Source organism: Hydra vulgaris, chromosome 11 (assembly GCF_038396675.1).
Source record: "Hydra vulgaris chromosome 11, alternate assembly HydraT2T_AEP".
NCBI classification, from domain to species: domain Eukaryota; kingdom Metazoa; phylum Cnidaria; class Hydrozoa; order Anthoathecata; family Hydridae; genus Hydra; species Hydra vulgaris.
This window is the reverse complement of record NC_088930.1, coordinates 51,620,705-51,644,006: the sequence shown is the minus strand read 5'-3', so window position 1 is coordinate 51,644,006 and position 23,302 is coordinate 51,620,705. Positions and strand designations below refer to the sequence as shown.

The window sequence follows — 23,302 nt, the reverse complement described above, 5'->3', positions numbered from 1 at the left end:
TTCAGTTAAGCACCAACTTGGACGTTTTCCATATTTAAAATCGTTGCGTAATGCGTGGTAGTATGTTGTACAGCGCGTGTACAATCACCACCCATTATTGTATTTTTTGCCGCAGTAACAGTTCTTTCTAAATGCTGGTTTCGTTTTTCCATAGTCGGTTCCCAGCACCGAATACAGGTGGAATGCGAATAACATTTTTAACGTTTATTTTTATTTTAAACCAGATAGCTTCCACTGGGTTTAACATTAGGCTATAGGGTCCTAATCGTAACAACTGAGCCAGTAAATTTTCAAACACCCTTTCCAAACGAGCGTGACATAGAGCATTGTCTGTTACGACGACCAAATCCTCTAAACGATTCCCGGATGTAACTCACTGGTTAAACAAAGTCAGCATCCACTCGTTACAAGAATCAGCTTTAAATGATCCTCTGTGAGTTTCCATCATGACGACATTTGTTGTTGATATAGCTGCAATCAAATGTATGTTTGCACCTCATGAAGAAGGTGTTTTTATTATTGCTCTTTTCCCCTGTTTGGCACGTCCTTGCGTTTTTCTACAAAAAAGATTAAAATTTGTTTCATCCAACCAAACTATCTGATGACCCTTTGTGATGTGTTCGTTAATGTTCTTAACATATTCAGCTCTTTTTTGTTTGTTTTCATTTCTATTCATTGTAGTAGGCTCCTTGTGCACTTTTTTAAATGAAAATAGTCTGCCTTTGAGGTTATTGGCAATTATGGTTGTGCTGACGCTAATTTTAAATTGTCTTAATATCCTTATTTTAATGGCCACCAATGTCAACTGACAGTCACTTTCAACCCATGTTTGTGTTTCTTCGATTTGATCATCGGTTAATTTTTTTTGATTTAAAACCACCTCTTCCAATAAAATTTAAACTTCCACTGCGGACCCAATTGTATTCTGTCTTATATTTGACGCCTAAAGTTTGCGCTAGAGTCACCCTACCGTCGTTTCGCTCAGGACATTCAACTACTCTTCTTCTATCATTCGATGAAGATAAAACATAATGTTTTCTTTCAACTTGTTCAGTTGTATGTATTTCATGTCTACAAGTTAGGTTTCTCAATTACATTTTAAAATTTCTTAATTACATGTTGTGTTACTTAATTACATCTTAATTTTCATAATTACAACTTTCAATTTCTCAATTACATCTTGAAAAGGTGTAGAAACGAAACTAGTAACGTGATTTTCACGTGCCCAACGCCACGTCTTAAACACGTGAAAGCGGGTAACAGGCGACCGTGCTCAACACGTTACAAACAAGAGTTGCAAACACGTGTTGGAAACTAGATGTGCTGGCTCACAAAGTAGTACTACTTTGCTTTACGCAAAAATAAAAAAAACAATAATAAAGTAAAATTACTTCGTAATTTTTTCAATTTTATTAATTCGAACCTTTAAACGATAAAATTTTTAGAATACCTTTAGAATTTGAATTACAGAAAGATATTTAGTATTGTTAAAATACGAAAAAATTTTGCTATATTTTTTAATTATATATATAATTGCATATATGAGGAATGGACTTGCAAAACCTGATAATTCACTTTTTCAAAAAATCTGACTTGCGCACATCACTGGATAGCTCTTGTAATTTTGCATCAGGAAAATAATTCAGGACATGCAGAATCCAATATTTCTATCACAAATTCAGTGGTTAAATATAAGTAGTACATGCAAAACATGCATAACAAACAGACTTTCTGAAAACAGTTTTTGGCAATTATCTCGAAATGACAAAAAAGTGAATTATCAGGTTTTGCAAGTCCACTCCTCATATATTATATATATATTTGCTTTTATTTAAAAAGCAATTACAACCACTGCAATTTTAGGACTTTAAACTAAGAAATTTCAATGAAAAACACTGGGTAATTTGAGCATCCTCATATTATACAAAAATGGTATCTTTAAATAAAAAAAGTTGAAACTAAATGTATCTACACATTGTTTTTCAAACAAAAATAAAACGGATTTCTAGCTAGCATCTTTTTCTTTATGAAAATTTCATCATTTTGGCATCAAAAATCAAAAGACTGAAATGTGTCAAATACCCGACTAGCTGACTATGTTTCTCAAAAAACCGACTATAACATGAAAATCGCCTTCTTTGTAGGGGTGTAACGCCCCTACAAAGATTTATACAAACTTACTTAAAGTATGCAAACGTTACTTAGAGTAGCACTTCTTAAAGTTTCCACTCATCCCTTTTTCAACGAAAAAAAAAGGAAAAAATAGTCATGTGAGCATACGTAGTATAAATTTTGATTTGTACGAAACAAAACTACACATACTCGCGAGATTCTTTTTTCTCCTTATGCGTAGAAAAAAGTATGACCTAAAAGGCAAACTAAAAACTCTGTACTTAATGAGAAACATGCTTTAAGAATAATAAATTTAAAAATAAAAAAGGAACTTGCAAAACCATTTTTCGAAATTATGAACACTTTTACGCTATTCGAGCTAAACATTTTAACCGATTTTAGATTTTAGAAGTAAATTTTCATTCGATTATAGACGATATACATTTACCGGTTTTTGCACCCATTTAAAATAAACATGACATCCGTTTAAAACAACCATGACATTCATTTAAGTTAACCATGACATCCATTTTAAACAATTCAACACTTCCTGGTTCTAAAGGTGGCGCTCGTCACGTTATTTATAATGAAGAGATGAGAAGAAGAACTGAAGAGCTTATAAACGACAATACAACGACAACTATAACTAAAATTAAATATGCTTTAAATGTAAATGTAACAATTACAACTGTCTGGAAATGATTGACCAATCTTGGATACACATATAAAATTACTCGACCAATTTAAGAAAGAAGAAACGACAGTGATGTAAAAAATCTTCGAATTCAATTTGTTAGGTGGTATACTTCAGTCTCGCCTAATTATCGCTATCAAAATATTGTTTTTATTGATGAAATTCCATTTAATTTACACATGTTTTGCAGTCATTCATTGCAGTCAATGGTTTAAACATTATTCACTGCAAAGCTGTCAGTCAACACAGTCTTGTTTCAAGAATATATTGATGAAGTTGTACAAGTTTTGGGTACAGAGGAAGAGTTCACCCTGGTGATGGATAATGTCAGGATCCATCATAATGTTGAGGTGAGGGCTCAGAACATTCAAACAAAATATTTGCCACCATATTCAACATTCTTGAACCCGTGTGAAGAGATTTTTTTTATCTTAAGAATAACGTGCGAAAAAATACGGCCCCAGCTGGAAGAAATGAACTACTTACAAGAATGCGGGAGTCATGGTTATCTATCCCTAATGTTAACTTGTCGAACTATAACAGACACTGCGAAAGCTATTTTGAAGCGCGTCTCAAGTCAGATGAAATATCTCGACAGTAATTGGATATAAAATTATTTAAAATTTTATTTTAAAATTATTTAAAATAAAATTTTAAATAATTTTAAAAAATTTAATGAAAAATAATAAAGATATATATTAAAATAAAACTTTTTTTTGAATAATATAAAATGTTGAGATTGCGCATGCGTTAAATGTTTTAATTAAAAATCATGATTGTTTTGATTATCACGATGTTTTAAATGAATGTCATGGTTGTTTTAAATGGATGTCATGTTTGTTTTAAATGGATGCAAAAACCGGTAGCATTCATCACTTAAATTAGGTTTTGTTTTGATTTCAACAAAGGCATTGTTTCCCGATTACGCAATTGCATCTTTTTTGATTTTTTTATAAAAGTTTAAAACTGAAACTTATCAATATAGGAGTACAAAAAAGATATAGTATTACTAATAAAACAACAAGAAGAAAATATTCTTAAACTCATCAGTGCGAAAGGAAAAATAACGAGGATCGACAACAAAAAGCTGAAACAAAACATTAATGACAGCATGGAAAAAATTAAACGATTGGAAAAGGATGTATTTGATATAAAGGAAAGTTTAAATTTTCACGAGGAACTTATCGAAAAAAAGGTCAAAAATAATATTGAGTCTATTGAAAAAAAAAGATTTTGTAAAACCGAAGCACATAAAAACGATGAGTAGGGGAACCTGTTGTACCTTTGACCACGTTGTACCTTTGGTCGCTCTACTCTGTTGGCTTACTATTATTATTTAAAAAAAACGGGAAGTGTCATTTGAAATAGTAGTCCATGACAACTCTTCTTATCGTAAAACATTATACTTGGGATAGATGGTATTGATCCACAAGCAATTATAAGTTTTGACTCTTAAAAAGTAAATATTTGTGTTAATCTTATTCTGATTTTAAAACTGTGATAAATTGTTGTTTGATTCATCTACGACATTATAAACATTACCCAACATCTTTTTTTTGTTATGGAAAATTTTGGATGATTATGTCTGACCGTAAATGGGGATTAAGACAATAACTGTTAAAGAAACCCATCTCGTGTACCTTTGACCAGTCAAGGACGTTGTACCTTTGACCAATAAAAACTGCTTCCTCGGTAATTTGCGGACTTTAAGAGGGCAAGATTATAAAATTTATAATCTACCTTATTAGGCGTCGTCTGTGCTTTATTGCTTTTTAATGCAAAATTGTTTCTAGTATTATGATGATGAAATAATTCCATTGAATTTTAATGCAATTCACTATTTATTCTTGAACCACTACTACACTTAGAATAATCAATTTTGTTAATTTAGTTAGTTGGACAGCTGAAGCAATATTATTGTCAAGTTCATTTTATTACCTAGTTTCTGCTCAGCTATAGGGAATTAAATGTATCGAAATAGTTAATTAATTTTGTTAATATATTTTAGTTTTAAAATGCCAAGGAGCAAGATTGGTGTTTTTCGCAAAAAGATTTCCGAAATGGATATGCTAAATGCAGTGAATTTTGTGCTTCAACAAAAAATGAGTTTAAGTGAAGCTGCAAGACATTGCAACATTAAAAAGTCAACTTTAATATATCAGTTGAAGCAGTTTAAAAAATCTGGTAGTTGCGAATATTTATATTCACATACCAAACCAAAAAAAGTATTCTCAACTGAAGAAGAATTAATTTTGGTAAACTACTTGGCAGATGCTGCAAATATGCATTATGGACTTACATTAAAGCAGATAAGATCCTTTGCATATGAGTATGCTTTAGCAAATCATAAAAAAATTGAAACTTCATGGATGAAAAATAAATGTGCAGGTGAACAATGGCTGCAAGATTTTCGCAAAAGATATAATAACAAGCTATCTCTACGTAAACCACAACCTACAAGTCTTGGTAGATCTTCTGCATTCAATAGAGAAACTGTAAGAATTGTATATAAAAATTACAAAAATGTTTTAGAACGTTATCATTTTGACCCATCAAATATTTGGAACTGTGATGAAACAGGAATTACCACAGTCCACGTACCACCAAAAATTCTAGCTCCAAAAGGTAAAAAACAAATAGGGAGCATAACTAGTGCTGAACGAGGCAACAATGTAACAATGATTGCAGTCATTAATGCTACTGGAAATAGCATCCCACCATTACTTGTATTTCCACGTGCTAAATTCAAAGACTACATGTTAAATAATTGTCCTCCTGGAAGTGTAGGAGCAGCTAATGGTCTGGATGGTCAAATGAAGTCATTTTTGTGCAATTTCTTGAACATTTTATTAGTAATGTGCGACCGTCAATTAAAAAACCTGTTCTTTTATTAATGGATAATCATGAGAGTCATGTAAACATTTCTGTTATTGAGTTAGCAAAAAAATCAGGCATAGTTTTAATGACATTTCATCCTCACACAACCCATAAAATGCAACCTCTTGATCGTGGTGTTTTTGGACCATTTAAAACTTTTTATAACAATGCCATGAATAACTGGATGATATCACCAGGCAATGCTGGTAAACCAGTCACAATTTATGATATATCTTACCTTGTTGGTCAAGCTTATCCTCATGCTTTTGTACCAAATAATATTATAAACAGTTTTAAATGTACTTGATTTTATCCATTTAATGAAAATATTTTTACTGATATTGACTTTTTAGCTGCAAATGTTACTGATAGGCCAATAGTGAATACTGAAGCTTGCCTTTCTAATGAGATTATTGATGTTAAAACTGCTCCATCCAGTGTACCATCAACGTCATCTATTGTTTTAGGGGAAATCCCTACTGTGAGTTTACCATCAAGATCAATTGTTTCACCTGAGATAATACGACCTCATCCTAAAGCCAAATTAAGAAAAACAAATACTTCAAAAAGACGTAATAGAAAATCATGTATTTTAACTGATACCCCTGAAATTAAAGTTATTCTAGATTCAAAATCTAATAACCAACAATTTAAAAAGACCTCTTCAAGCAAAAGAAAAAAAATGGCAAAGCAGATTATTTTTAGTCAGTCTGACATATGTTTAAATGATGAAAGCTCTAATGAAATTGATTTTGGAGTAAATATACTTGATAATGAAAGTGAAATTGTTTCTGGAGATTTTTTAATTGTCAAGTTGGCTGGAAAGAAATGCTCTAGATTTTATGTAGCAGAAGTTTTAGAAGTTGTTGGTATAGTTTACAAAATTAAGTATCTTAAGAAATCAGGAGACTTTTGTAACAAGTTTATAAGAGAAGATGACAATCTTTATGATTTGGAACTTAAGGATATTATTATGAAACTTCCACCACCAAGTATTGGTCATGGTTCATCTAAGCGTCAGTATCTTATGTTTGATGTTGATCTGAATATTTGCAATAGTTAATATATTTTACTCTTTTATCATTGTATTTTTTGTTGTCATCATTAAGATATTTTCTATAAAAAGCATTATGATCATATGTAAATGAATATAGACCGCCAGCTAACATAAGTTATAAAAATATATTTTTGCTCTTTTCTTATCTAAAATAATAAAAATAACTGTATATATTAGAAAATATGTTTTGTACAATTAAATCGCGTTTAAAGTTTTGGACCTTAATCCTAATTATTTCATGTAAGTAGCATCTAACTAAAGAAAATATGTGACTTTATCTAAATAGTTATAATAACTGATTTTATTGAAAAAAATTAGTAATACTGAGTATCGTAACTTTAATACACAAGTCTTTGCAAGATTGTAAGGATTGATTTTTCTAGTTTTTTTTTAGACAATTAGGCTTGATTACAAAATAATTAGATTTTTTTTATTGATATAAGATGGACCAAAAGTTTCTATATAATATATAACAAGCTAAAATATTAAAAAGGGTTCAAACATTGCATGATTTTTTAATAATAACATTTTGGTCAAAGGAACAACGCGCATCGGTCAAAGGTACAACGTACGTGTTGTACCTTTGACCAATAGACTTCTTTTTTTAAAACGCGGGAAAAAGATACTTCTTGGTGAAATGAAAAAAAAGTTCTGAGTATAATTTTTTGGCAAAATATAAGAGAATATTATAAAGTTTGAATGGTTTGGATTTACTCAATAGGCTACGCAAAAAACGCCTTAAAGCAAAAAGTGGTCAAAGGTACAACAGGTTCCCCTATTGACTTTAAAAAAAAACTTAGGGAAATAGAGGATCGGTCACGAAGAAATAACCTTAGGATTGATGGCATCAAAGAAAATGAAAATGAAACATGGTCTGAAAGTGAAATAAAAGTGATTAAACTTTTTGAGGAGACTCTAGGGGTGAAAAATGTGAGAATTGAACGAGCGCATCGTAGTGGACGCCGAGATGCAAAAACACCACGCACAATTATTATTAAGCTGTTAGACTACAAAGATAAGGTAGAAACTTTAAAAAATTCTCCTAAATTAAAGGGTGAAAATATCTACATAAACGAAGATTTTTGCTTCGAAACGAACTTAATAAGAAAAGATCTTAGAGAAAAAATGAAAATTGAGCGGCAGCTGGGAAAGTTTGCCATACATATCATATGATAAGCTGATTGTACGCGAGTGGGTGTCTAAGAAAACGAAAGAAATCCCGAAACCGTGTCAGTAAGAGTTTGGTTCATTACTTTTCTTTTAACTATTCCTAACTATTTTGTTAACTATTTTTGTGTTTAATTATATATGTGTTACTTTAAAATGGAGGAAAACTTTATAATTGAATTTCTAGATGAAAATGTCGCACTCAGTGACGTCGATGACTCTAATAACTTTAATCAAAAAATTGAAAGCCAATACTATACAGTTATTGAATCTTCTCAATATCTTCAAAAAAATAAAAATAGTTTTTCAATTTTAAACATTAATATTCGAAGTTTAAATAAAAATTTTGAAAATCTAAGGTTTTTGTTGGATGAATTAAAACACGATTTTAAAATTATTTGTCTAACGGAAACTTGGTGTAAGCGTGGTGAAACAAATGCCCAATTTGAACTAATTAATTACTCATCAGTTCATCAACAGTATGTATTTTTGTTCACAACTCAATTAGTTATAATTTTCGTCACGATCTCTGTGTAAATTAAAAAGATTGTGAGCCATTATGCATTGAAATAATAAATAAAACCACAAAAAAAATAATTATAAATGCCACATATAGACCTCCATCTTCTAGCTTAAAAAAATTTAAAACTCATCTTAAACCATTCTTTACAAATATTAATAAAACCCGAAGTCATGCCTACTTAGTTGGGGATTTTAACATAGACCTAATAAACCATGCTTCAAATAATAATGTTAACAATTTTATTAATACTCTTCAATATAATTTAATTCCGTCAATAAACAAGCCAACGAGAGTGACTAACAACTCTTCTACACTTCTTGATAATATAATAACTAATAACAATCTTAATAACAGTCTTTACACAGGCATAATCAAAACTGACTTATCAGATCATTTCCCAACATTTCTAGTTACTAACAATATATTATTTAACAGTATTCTTTCTCAATCCATTATATTTAGGCGACAGATCAATGAAAACTCGGTAAAAAAGTTTCAAAATCTTTTAAAAGACAACGTTGATTGGAATTTGGTATTGCAGTCACATGATGTTAACAACGCATATGATCTATTTTTAAATCAATTCTGCAAGCAATATGATAAAGCATTTCCTGAAAAAAAAATAACTGTAAAAACCAAAACTGTTTTAACTCCATGGATGTCTAACGGGTTACTAAAATCTTCAAAAAGAAAACAAAAGTTATATGATAAGTACTTGAAAAAAAAAACTTATAAAAACGAAATGACATATAAAAATTATAAAAATATATTTGAAAAAACAAAAAGGAACTCAAAAAAGCTTTACTATGCAAAGCTATTAAGCAAAGCCACCGGAAACACTAAAAAAACATGGAGTGTAATTAAAGAAATAATAGGAAAAAATATTTATGCGAGAAACATTGCTGAAAAACTAAACAGCTTCTTTACTAATACTGGTCCGAATTTGGCATTAAAAATTCCTATGAATTCAACACCATTTGAATCTTATTTAAAAAGTTACGATAAAGTCATGGATGAACCTAATTTAAAACTAATTGAATTGCAAACCGCCTTTTTTTTGCCTTAAAACTAACAAAAGTGCTGGATTTGATAAAATTAACGTTAATGTTGTAAAATCAGTATATAATATAATAGAACCCTCGTTATTTCACATATTTAATCTTTCACTTAAAACAGGTATCGTCCCTGAAAAGCTAAAAATTGCACGAATCACGCCGATATTTAAGTCCGGAGATGACTCAAATATTTCTAATTATAGGCCAATATCTATTTTACCTTGTTTTTCAAAATTACTTGAGAGAATAATGTACAATAGACTTTTTAATCACTTATCAGAAAACGACATGCTGTATTCAAAACAATTTGGTTTCAAAAAAAAAAATTCAACGGAGCATGCAGTGATTGAACTAGTAAATCAAATATCAAGTGCATTCAGTAGTAACTACTTTACCTTAGGAGTTTTCATTGATCTGTCAAAAGCTTTCGATACCGTTAATCATAATATACTAATAAAAAAACTTGAACAATATGGTGTAAAAAATAACAATTTACTTTGGTTCAAAAGTTATTTGGCCGATAGAAAACAATTTATAGTTTATGAACAAAAACAAACATTTCCGACTGCCGTAACTTGTGGGATTCCCCAGGGCTCTATTTTAGGACCACTGTTGTTCCTAGTGTATATTAATGATTTAAATTTAGCAACAGACCCATTAAATTGTATTCTTTTTGCAGATGACTCCAATCTTTTTTACTCCCACAGTGATATTAATACACTATTTGAAACAACAAACGAACAATTATTAAAAGTTAATGAGTGGTTCAAAAGTAATAAACTTTCTCTAAATGTGGATAAAACCAAATTTATTTTGTTCCACAAAGTTAATAAATCAAAAAATATTCCCATCAAATTGCCTAATCTAATAATAAATAACACTAACATTAAAAGAGAAAACTCAGTAAACTTTCTAGGCGTAATCTTAGACGAACATTTACGTTGGAGTTTACATATAAAAAGTATTGAAAATAAAATATCAAAAAATTTAGCAATGATATATAGGGCTAAACCATTTTTAAGCAGTAGTTCTTTGAAAAGTTTATATTTCTCTTTTATTCATTGTTATTTAACTTACTGCAATATTGCATGGGCAAGTACAAACCATACAAAATTAAAAAAATTGTACTGTAAACAAAAACACGCGTCCAGAATAATTTTTGGAGCTAATAGAACACTACCTTGTGAGCCTCTTCTGCGTATACTTGGAGCATTAAATATATATAAAATCAACTTACACCAAGTTTTAATGTTCATGTATAAAACAAATTTAGGATTATCTCCTAAAATATTTCAATCCTATTTTGACAAAATAGTTCATAAATATCCAACAAAATTTTCAAGTAACAACTTTGTTGTCCCAAAATATAATTCAAAAACTAACTTCATATTCAGTTCTTTATCGTGGACCCTACTTGTGGAAAATGTTTCCCAAAATTGTAAATACACATAAAACTAGTATAGAGCAGTTTAAAAATGAATCAAAACAAGCATTCTTACTTATGGATTTTAATATATCCGATTTTAAATGTTTTTTTAATTAAAACTCAAATACATAAAATAATTAATACAAAATTATGTCACTGAGTGTATCAACATTTTTATTTTTTTTATTTTTTTATTATCTTATTTATGGTATTACACTCTTAAAAAAGTTCAGGCTAACTCTGTCTGGAATGGTTCAGGTGTGCAAATTTACCTGAACATTCAGGCAATTTAATTCAAACATTCAGGCATATTACCGTATTGGTTCAGGTATTTTAGCAAACCAGCTGAACACTTAGAATAAAATTCCTGAAATGTTCAGGCAAAAGAAGTTCCGTGAAATTTTCTACCGGAACGTTCAGGTGCTTTACCGGAAACATCGAGTAAATCGCCTGAAAATGCGAAATAATCTTTCCGCGTCCAAAGCAATCACCATTAAACTTTTTAGAGGTCGCATGTGATTGCATTCTCTCATTTTAAATTTTTTTATTAAAAATGAGCATAAAAAAGTTGTCAGAGTCACAGTTGGCAGAATATTTATTATCAAAAGGAATATCTATAGATGCTACATCTTTTCATATTTTTTGCGAACGTACGTAAAAGAGATGTGTATATAGTATATTTACATATTTATATATGTATATTTGCATATGTATATATTATATTTACATACATATATATGTGTATATTGTATGTATATATACATATGTAAATATATAATGTATATATACATATTTAAATATACACATGTATATATACATTATGTATATATACATGTGTATATTTACATATGTATACATTACAATTACATACATATATATGTGTATATTTTTTGCGAATGTACGTAAAAGAGATGTGTATATAATATACACATCTCACTTACGTATTATATTATACTATATCATATTATGATATAAAATATCATAGTATATAAAATGTAGTATATCATATTATATATAAACTACTATATCATATTATGATACATCATGATATATCTGGATGTATGATATATATATGGATGTATGTATATGTATGATATATGATATACATAATAGCTCAAATGAGAATAATATCAAAAAGGGACTTACCGGTACCATCAGGTCAGATTATCCTTATGTCAAGTAAAGTTACCAGTAGCAGGCTACTGGTAACATGTAATCCAGTACAACCTGCTTCATGTTAACGTAAGGAAGGGCATCCGGTTTTAAAACATTGCTTCAGCTCTTTCATAATGGCATTTACATGTCATTATGAAGAACCATCCAAACCACACCAGTGTGGAAAAATGGATGTAAAACTTACAATAAATATATATATATATATATATATATATATATATATATATATATATATATATATATATATATATATATGGTTGTATGATATATACATAGATGTATACACGTGTATAGATGTCAAAATATATTTTTATTATTTATCTTATCGATATACTATATCAATATCTATATTATTAATAACATGTATCTTTTTAAATTAAATTTGTAAAAAAACTAAAAAATTAAAGTAAATAAGTGATAGATGCACATCTATCTACTCTAATCCTACTATTTTATTAAATTGTTGGTTATAATAATTGTTACAAAATATATTTGATTAAATAATTATAAACTGTATTTAAAGACAAAAAGGTTTCTATTGAAACACAAATGCTTAGTTTTTATACTAAATATACTATTGATTATTATTTTAGGTGAAGAAATTGATGGGTTAGCTTTTTTGGAGTTAAACGCATTATTGCTGCATGCAATGGGCATCAAAATGGGCCAGGCCATTAAAATTCAAGCCATAATTGAGGAAAAAAAGGTTAACTATTTAATAAAATATAATTATAATAAAATATAGACTGCAAAAAATATTTATTTAGTTTTTATTAAAAATATTTTTTTAGTTGTATATAAATTATGATGATTAAAGTGAACATTATTTTTATATTTTACATGATATTTTATAGGGTTTGTTACAACTGAGTTGTTACTTGTGCACAAAATTTTTTCAAACCACTAATGATTATACTTATCATTTAAGAAACATGCACCTGTTGTTTGAACCTTGTTTTTTACGATGCAATGTTAATGGTTGCATTCGCACATTCACACTTTATAAAGTGTTACGTAAACACATTAAAAAAACTCACAGGTGTCATGATACTTTGAAAGAAGTTTTTAACCATTCAGATATTATAATGCAAAATACAGAAAACGAATACTTAGCCAAAGATTGCAATGAGGTTTCATATTTTGAAAGTTTAACAAAAGAAAGTGTAGCAAAAGAAAGTGTTTTTGTTGCACCTATTGTAGACGAGTATGGTGTTTCACAGGCAGCATTAAAATTTTTGATGTCTTTGCAATCTTCTAGTTCCATTTCTCTAAGCACATCTCAGTTCATAATGGATAGTTTAAATGAGTTGCTAAATGATATTATTAATTATCTGCTTGCCAAGACAGACGTTGTGTTAAAAACATACAGATGTGGTACCGCAACATTTAATGCTCTTTCAGAAGAATTTAACACCTGGAAAAATCCTTTTAAGGGCATTGATACTCATTATAAATTGTTGAATTATCTTAAACTAAAAGGTCTCTATGTTGAACCTGAAGCACATTCAATAGGAGATCGGTGAGATGTTAAGCGAGACAGATCAACAAAGCAACAAATGCAGGTGTGTGTGAAAAATAAATTTTACCTTATACCAATTGAGAAAACCTTGAAATTGGTTTTAAAACAACCTGAGACTTGGAAAATTTTAAAAAGAGACAATGAGTCAGCAATTGATATAGCAGAAGATTGGTTAGATGGTAAGCATGGCAGACAGCTAAAAACATATGCCAAATATTATTTTCCTAACAGTATTCATGTATTTATTCAGATTTATTTTGATGAGGTAGAGACAACAAATCCGCTTGGATCTAAAACTGGAATACACAAGGTAGGTGCATTTTTTTTTACAATAAAAAACTTTCCACCAGCTGTAAATTCTGCGTTAAGCAATATTCATTTGTTGGCCTTAGCACATTCGGAAGACATTAAACGGTACACCACTGATCCTGTTATGGAAGTTATTGTTCAGCAATTAAAAGACTTACACGATGAGGGTGTTACAGTTTTTTGTGAAGGAAAAGAGATAAATATTTGTTTTTTTTAACACAAATTGTTGGTGATAATTTAGGGCTGCATGCAATACTTGGATACATAAAAAATTTTAGCAGTGCTTTATTTGCTTATGACTTGTGTATGGCGACTCAGGATGAGATGCAAAAAGTATTTTGTGAGTATTCTCTTACAATGAGGACACAACAATCATGTGAGCAACATGTTGAGCAGCTTAAAAATCGTACTATTTCATCTAAAGAGTGTGGCATCAAGCGGCCATCAACTTTAAAAAAATTTGAACTATTACCATCCTGCTTGTAATGACTCAGCCGATATAATGCATGATTTATTGGAAGGTGTAATTCCGTTTGTAGTCAAGTTATTTTTGCGCCACATAATTTATGACTTAAAGCTTATTGATCTCCATGGGCCTTATTGTTGTATTAATACAATGGACTATGGTCTGGTTAGTAAACCAAAACCTAGTTTTATAAGTGAGTCACATTTAAAAAGTCACAACTCATTGCTTGGACAACGGTCAGGTCAGATGCTGATTTTGTTTTTACATTTACCATGTATTTTAGCTGATGTTATTGACAAAGTAGATAATTTAAAATGGCATTTGTACCAATTGCTAAAGCAGCTGACAGAAATTGTTTTATTGCCAAACTCTGTACTGTCGCATGTTTTGTACTTAAAAGATCTTGTATCAAAAGATCTCATATCATTTGTAACCTTAAAAATATAGCGTTTTCTCTCGCAAGCAGACACCAACTTTCTCATGCTTTTGTTTGGATTACTAGATGTCCATTAAAAGGGATTTCAGATGTTGGAAATGGTACAATTATTTCATCATCAGATATTAGGCATAAGTCATTTATTTTACCTCTTATTGGTGAAAAAATAGATGTGTTTATGACTGAAAAAGTAGTCATTTTTGGTCAAAAGTACCAAACTAAGATGTCTGTACTTCACTCTATTAGTGATGAAGGTGAACCGTCATTTGTTAAAATTGAACAAATATATGTTCATCAAAATGTAATTTATTTTATTGGACTTAAGTGGCATGTCCACATGTATTGTGATCTAACTCTATCGTATTGTTGTTCACTTGATTCAGAGCATATATGTTTGAGAGCAAGTGACTTAGCAGATTATAAACCTTTTGATACTGTTCATTGTTTAAAACCTACATGTATATACGAGCATATTATTTTACGTCACTATTTGTATCATTGCAATGTATTAAAATGATTTTTCATTTTTAAATAATTTGTATATTTTGCTTAATTGTAAATTCTTAAGATAGCAGTTAAAGAAAAGCTTATCATTGAGCTGCTAAAAATAATATTAGTAGTTTGCTAAACTAAATGTAAAAGTATTTATAACCCACTATAACTTGTCCAAAACAATAAATGTATATATATATATATATATATATATATATATATATATATATATATATATATATATATATATATATATATATGTATATATTTATATATATATTTTATTTTTTATTATTTTTTTTGTTATTCACCTCCTCAAGGCCGAGAAGGCCACTACAGATGAGGAGGCTACTTAATAGTGGTTATAACCCTCTCTCAACTCTATAACTCCGAAACACGAACCTTGACGAACAAGGCCGCTGCGCGGAGAAACAAGTTAAGCGCGGTACTACCAGGGACGTGGTGGGGATCGAACTCGGAACCTCTCGCTTATGAAACGAGCGCTTTACCACTACACCACTATATATATAAATATATATTTATATATATTTTTATATATATATTTATATATTTATATATATATATTGAGTGCTGGCAAAAAGTCTTGCAACAAGGCACAATTTTACACAAATCAATATTTCCACGCCAGTAGGCTCAGTGTTATTATCTTATATTTTTATCTTTAGGTATAAATATATTTATAAAAACAATTTTGTAGCTTAAACAGTTAATTCAGTGAAAATCATGGCTAAGATTCGGCAGCTTAGTAAAGAAGAAAAAGCATGCATTCAACGTCTTGCTAAAAGTGGTATGTCTCATGCAGACATTGCAACAATTTACATGGTTGAACGCACTACAATTTGGCGTGTTGTAAAGCAGGTTATCCCCCTGTCTCCTAAAAAGAGGTCTGGATGTCCTAGAGTCACTTCACAGCGTGCTGACCTCAGGATGGTAACAATGGTCAAGATGAATCCTTCAATAACCTCTGGTGACCTACAGAACAGCATACCAACACTTTCTAATGTCTCAAAGCGCACAATCCGTCACAGACTTTCTGCGGAATTAAACTTACCTGCATGAAGGCCATTTAAGAAGCCATTAGTAACTGAAAAGATGAGAAAAAAGCGCATTGAGTTCTGCAAGAAGCATCAAGATTGGACAGAAGAGCAGTGGACACAGGTGATGTTCTGTGATGAGTCCATGTTTCGTCAGTTCTCTGATGTTAAGCTTTTTGTTCGTTGACCTACTAGTTCTAATCCTACCAATCCTAAATACACATGCAAAACTGCGAAGCATTCACCTTCTGTAATGGTGTGGGGTTGTTTTTCTGCTCATGGCCTCGGAGATTTATACTTTTTGCCCAAAGGAGAAACTATGAATGCAAAAAAGTACCTCAACGTTTTGGATGAATCTCTAATCAATTTCATGATTATTCATCAGTGCACAATTTTTCAACATGATTCAGCACCATGCCACACTGCGAAGTCTGTGAAGCAGTGGCTAGGATCAAAAAACATACAGTTGCTTGATTGGCCTGGAAATTCTCCAGATCTCAACCATATTGAAAATCTTTGGATGTTAATCAAGAAGCATGTATCTGCTAAGAACTGCAGTTCATTAAATGATTTAAAAAATGCTATTCGTCATGTATGATGTACAGAAATTACGTCAGGACTATGTGAAAATCTTGCCAAATCCTTGCCCAAACGAATTAGTGCTGTTTTAAAAAACAAAGGATATCCTACCAAATATTAATAGTACATCTGTTTAAAATGATTATACAATGTAATAAAAATAATTGAACTTGTTTTTGGTAAAAATATAATATTTTTGGAAGTATTATTGTTTTTGGAAGTAATTATGAAAAGTAATTATGATGTTGCAAGACTTTTTGCATTTGTGTACACATTTCAAACATTGATTTGTGTAAAATTGTGCCTTGTTGCAAGACTTTTTGCCAGCGCTATATATATATATATATATATATATATATATATATATATATATATATATATATATATATATATATATATATATATATATATATATATATATATATATATATATATATATATATATATATATATATATATATATATATATATATATATATAGTTCTATAGTTTGTTGGCTTTAGGAAGAGCGGAAGGAAAAAAGTGATTCTTACGCCAACACATACGTCACTTTTAATTACTTTTGACTTTCGTCCAACATTTCCGTGTTGGACGAAAGTAAAAACCATTAATTTAATTACAAATTAATCGTTTTTTAAAAAAACCACAAAAACGCAAATTTAATTGACCAGAATGTTTTTAAAAACATTCTGAATGTTTTTATAACATTTTGAATGTTTTTAACAATATAAACAATGTTTTTATTTTTATTTTTTTTAATAAAATGTTTTTATTTTTATTTTTTTTAATAAAATGTTTTTATTTTTATTTTTTTTACTGTAAATCATGCGCGGAGTGTTGCTACATCGACTATCTTATAGCCTGACTCGCAAGGGAGTGCTGCTACATCGACTGACAAATAGCCTGACTCGCAAGGGAGTGCTGCTACATCGACTGACAAATAGCCTGACTCGCAAGGGAGTGCTGCTACATCGACTGACAAATAGCCTGACCGGCAAGGGAGTGCTGCTACATCGACTGAGGGTTTGGTTGGGGCAGGCAGTCTATCATTATTAAAAAAAAAAAATTCCGGTCTTGCATTTTATTTTTTACTTTTTTCCTTCCGCTCTTCCCAAAGCCAACAAACTATAGATCTATATATATATATATATATATATATGTATATATATATATATATATATATATATATATATATATATATATATATATATATATATATGTATGTATGTATGTATGTATGTATATATATATATATATATATAAAAAATTTAATAAAAATCACAATATTTTTTATTCTTGACATGTTTCGTAGTCATACTACATAATCAAAAGATTTAATTTACAATTAAAACTCTGGTAAATAAATTTATTTACCAGAGTTTTAATTGTAAATTAAATCTTTTGAAAATGTAGTATGACTACGAAACATGTCAAGAATAAAAAATATTGTGATTTTTATTAAATTTTTTACAAATTTATTGCTAATGCGATGTTCAAAATATATATATATATATATATATATATATATATATATATATATATATATATATATATATATATATATATATATATATATATATATATATATATATATATATATATATATATATATATATATATATATATATATATATATACATTTGTTGTTTTGAACAAGTACATTACTCCTTTAATAAACAGCTTGAGAAGTGAATATAAACTTCTTTTTTTTTTTTTTTTTTTTTTTTTTTTTTGAAAAATGATATAACATCTACATCTTTCAGTTTAAGTGAAACTTTAAACAGCTCCCTTGATGAGTCGGCTTTGTCACCAACATTATCATCGACAATTCAATCTTCACCTGATGTTTTAAATGAGTCAAGTAAAGTTAAATTAAAGTTTCTACTATTGATGTACAGGTTGCTTTAAGATTAGATAACATTGACTTTGTAAGTATACCGTAAAAGTAATTTTTTAAAGTGTTTTGTTTATACTTCATTATTTTAAACAAACAGTAATAAGTCAGGATTCCCCCACATTTTTTTCAGCAATAAATTCCTTTTATAATTAAAAAAAAACAACTAAACTTTCAACTTATACAAATGAAGATTTTTTTTTTATGTAGAACATACGTAGTTTGCTTGATGAACATCAAACAGGTAAGCTTGTTTTGGCAGAATATGATTCTACGGGTGCACTTGTTAAAAGGCGTCAAGATATGATCCACATTGTTGTTAACTCAATGGTCCATAGAGTTGGAAATATGTAAGTTTATGTTTATTTCCGTAATATTAAGGAACTATTGAAATAACACTGAAAATTTTTGTCTAATAAAAATTATTTATAAAGCTATTTATGAAAATTTATCAAACATTTGCTTAATATAAATTTAGCAATACAAGTATTTTCTTGAATATATATGTTTTAGGTATCCTTTCACAAAAACCAAATCTAATCTTGCAAAAGCTATTATCATTGCCTTTTCGAAGCTACATTCTGGTGGAAAACTTGGATATGTGAGACTATTAGAGACATTTTATAAGTTTTTTTTACCTTCCTTTTTTTTTTCTCCCTAAGGCCAAAGGGGCCACCTCAGTCAAGGAATAATTATTATTAGTAGTAGTATCTTCACAATTTGTCAATTATAAGTTGAGTTGTCTATGAGGTGATAAAATCTAATTTTTCAAAAAAATATTTTCGTAGGAAAACTATTATAACCCATATACAGAGTATGTTGTGGGTAATAAGAAAAGGAAGGTCACTCCTCATGGCCACATAGAAGAGAGACTGAAAACTATGCGAAAACATGTTGGTGTTCATGTACAAGCTCCTCAAAAGAGAGTTATTGTTTTAGCAGAAGAGTTCCACTCATCCGGTATTTTAATATTAAGTATATTTTTCATAAACTCTTTCTTCGTTTAATTAAGACATTTACCTAATACTCAGTATTGAAATTAATTTTCCAAATAAAGCATATAAACAATCAGCTAATAAATCTAGCTAAAACAAACATTTTAAATCTATATAAATATTGAAAAATAGTTTTTTAAATTTATTGTGTTATAAATAATATATATTTTTTTGTATAGCGCCTTTCTTAAAAGAAGAACTAAGTATGATAGGAGAGTTGAGATTTGATGACTTAGGCTATGAAAGAAAGTTGGACTATATGGAAAAAACTTCATGCTATCGTCAAAAATGGATTGTGAATTGTAGGCCAACATTTGAAGATTTACTCAAAACATTTCCGCCACTAAAAGATCTAGCCATACACGTAAGAATAAAAATCACCTTATTATCATTAAAACCTTTCACCAATAAATATTTAAAATTATTCAATCACAAAAATTAAATGTATTGTAATTCATACAAAATACATCTAAGATGTATCTTTTATGAGTTAAATGATACATCTTTTGAATTACAAGATACATAAAAGTTACAAGATGATCTTGTAATTTTTAAATATTTTTTTGTCCTAAAGGTTTTGCTAAAGTATTCTTAGTTTTGCTGAAGTAAAATTAAAGAAAACGATTTTACTAGCAGTCTTATACTATATTCTTATAAAAATCTGTCCGACTTATCCGGTGTCCAAGTTAACAGGATTCTACTGTATGTTTAGTTATTAAATATAGTAAATATAGTATTAGTTCTAAGTTGTATGTGCTGATATTTATATTTATTATGTATCAAAATTACATTTTTTAATGACTTATTTTAATTTCTATACTGCATCTAAATAGGTATCAACTCCGATGGAAGTTGTGATTCAAAGTCGTACTCACAAGCATCCTTTAGTCATAGCTTTGGGTACTCATTGCAGTGTCGAACAATTATTTATTGTCACGGAGTGTCGAGCTGTTCCTGTCAACAGATGTATATCTTATGCTGTTGACATATTAATTAAACTTTATTTTTTAATGAACATGGAGTATGCGGAACAATGTAGCCACATATTGTACTTTTTGCAACATACCGTGTTAGGTTACCAAGATGAAATGCATCTATCGAGAGGAGCCAGTGACTTGTCACTTTACCTTAGACAAAAACTTAATAAATTTTAAATGCCGAAACAGTTATATTTTAATTATTATTTTCTATATTGAATTGTTAAGCATAAATTTGTATTAATTATAAATTTAAGTATATTGACTGTCTGAAAATCAAATATCGTTTTTATGTCTAAGCCTAGTTCATTTACAATCACAATTTGGCATTTTACTGAAAATTTAACATCTTCAGGCCTAATAAAAACTAATATAGAATTTACGTCTAAACCAAGATAGTTTATAATCGCGATATGGAATTTTACTGAATATTTACTCTTTTCAGGAAAAATACCTGAACTACTTTGTGCCGTATGGAACCAGACAAACATTCAGGTAAAATACCTGAACTTGAACTGGTTCAGGTTTAGATATTTTACCTGAACTGGTTCAGGTTTAGGTATTTTACCTGAACTGGTTCAGGTTTAGGTATTTTACCTGAACCTGAACTGGTTCAGGTTCAGGCATAATACCGGAACCGAAACAGTTCAGGTTCAGGTAAAAATCCTGAACCAGTTCAGGTTCAGGTATTTTACCTGAATGTTCGTCTGGTTCCATACGGCACGAAGTAGTTCAGGTATTTTGCCTGAAATTTCCGTCAATTTACCGGAACTTTTTTAAGAGTGTACCTCTATGACGTTTGCTAATTTATTTACGTTATTTCTATGAAGTTGACTAATTTATTTTTGTTATTTCTATGGTGTATATTAATTTATTTACTTTTTATTTTTAAATCTTACTTTAAATTTTTAATTCTTAAATAAATGATAATATCTTATTTATTTTTTCTTATTCTGAAAAAATGATCTTACTCTTTCCTTAAAGTTTTATTCTTTAAGTTTTTCTTTAAATGATAAGGAATTGTTATCTATTTTACTTTTTTACTTTTATTTTTTTTTTTTTTTTTTTATAAATAGTTTGTTAACTCTAGGTATTTAAATATTACGGTTTTTGTAAATACGTGAGAATAGGGCTCGGTGGTTAGGCTAAATTAGTCTTCTTCTTGCCCTGCCAATATTTATTTTTATTTATGTGCTTCGAAACTGTATGTATTATTTAATGGCAAAAAAAAAAAAAAAAAAAAAAAATAATATCATATAAAAAATTAGTATTTTAATTACATAGTTAATTATACGTATTTGATTTATAAAACGTAATTAAATATATTTCTTATGCCTCGTTTCGTAAATTTTTTTCCGTTAAGAACTATTTCGCAAGTTGCGGTGCGAAAGGGTTTCGTTTCGAAAGAAATTTGGTTTAAAATAAAACCTTAAAATGTTCATATGTTGCAATACTGAAAATAAAATTTTATTATAAACGTTTTGGTATATAAAAATTTTATATTTTGCAATTATATCCGTTTGGCCAACAAAATTTGTTTATAGACTTCAAAACATCCTTTAGCGAATGAGCTCGTTTCGCAAGTCCGACCTCCGTAAGCGCTACTTTCGTATGTTGCAAAATAGTTTTATTTCGTAATTCAATTTGCGAAATATTGCGCTACATTTCGTAAGTAGCATTTGCAAAATGAACATCGACGATTTTTTTTGTTTCGTAAAATTCAGTACGAAAATAAAATTCCTGATTCTCAATATCCTTCCAAAAAAATTTATTTTTACGGAATTGTACAACATCTTCCGGTTAACAACTCTAATTCCATTATTATATTACTGTATTGCTGGTGCATACAAATGCTAAACTTGATATTATTAACTTATTAAAATGCATATACAAGAAGATTTTTTATAATGAACTTTTTTTTATAATGAAGCTTACATTGTGAATTCGCAATTACAAATAATATATTCTCATTTGCATATTACGATTTCTTAACTACAAATTTTGTTTTTCAAATTACATACTGCGATTTCTTCTTTAGATGTTGGGTTTCTCAATTACATTTTAAAATTTTCTAATTAGATATTGTGTTTCTTAACTACATATTGCGACTTCTAAATTACATGTTGTATTTCTCAATTACATCTTGCTTTTCTTTATTACAACTTTCAATTTCTCAATTACATATTGAAATGGTGTAGTCTGTGTTTTAAAGTTTTTTTCTTGCGCTTTTAATGATTAATTTTTTCTTTTTTTTTTTTATAATATTAGTTAGGATTTATAAAATAAATTTTTAAAAAAAAAATGCTAATTTTGTAGCATAGCGTCCAATCGGAAGTTTTCACGAACTGGTCTTGATAAATATAGTTTAGGAGAAAAATAGTTCCTTCCAGTCTTTCATTAGACCCCTCTTCCCCCCGCTCTCCTTCATTAGATCTGGGCTAAAATTCTCAGCCCTCTTGTTATTCCCACCCCCACCTTGTATAAAGGAATCGA

General features: G+C 29.1%; 2 protein-coding genes across 2 annotated transcripts in view; one reads left to right on the top strand and one right to left on the bottom strand.

Moving 5' to 3' along the window:
• LOC100198634 (uncharacterized) overlaps positions 1–23,302 on the bottom strand; it is a 63,380-nt gene that overhangs the window by 37,189 nt on the left and 2,889 nt on the right. The gene's annotated exons all lie outside the window — the stretch shown is intronic.
• LOC136086744 (uncharacterized) lies at positions 18,640–21,090 on the top strand. Its single transcript, XM_065809160.1, has 6 exons — positions 18,640–18,871; positions 19,048–19,187; positions 19,351–19,438; positions 19,626–19,797; positions 20,012–20,196; positions 20,666–21,090. The coding sequence occupies exons 2-6, from the start codon at positions 19,141–19,143 to the stop codon at positions 20,984–20,986; spliced, it is 813 nt and encodes a 270-aa protein (XP_065665232.1). The 5' UTR covers positions 18,640–18,871; positions 19,048–19,140; the 3' UTR covers positions 20,987–21,090.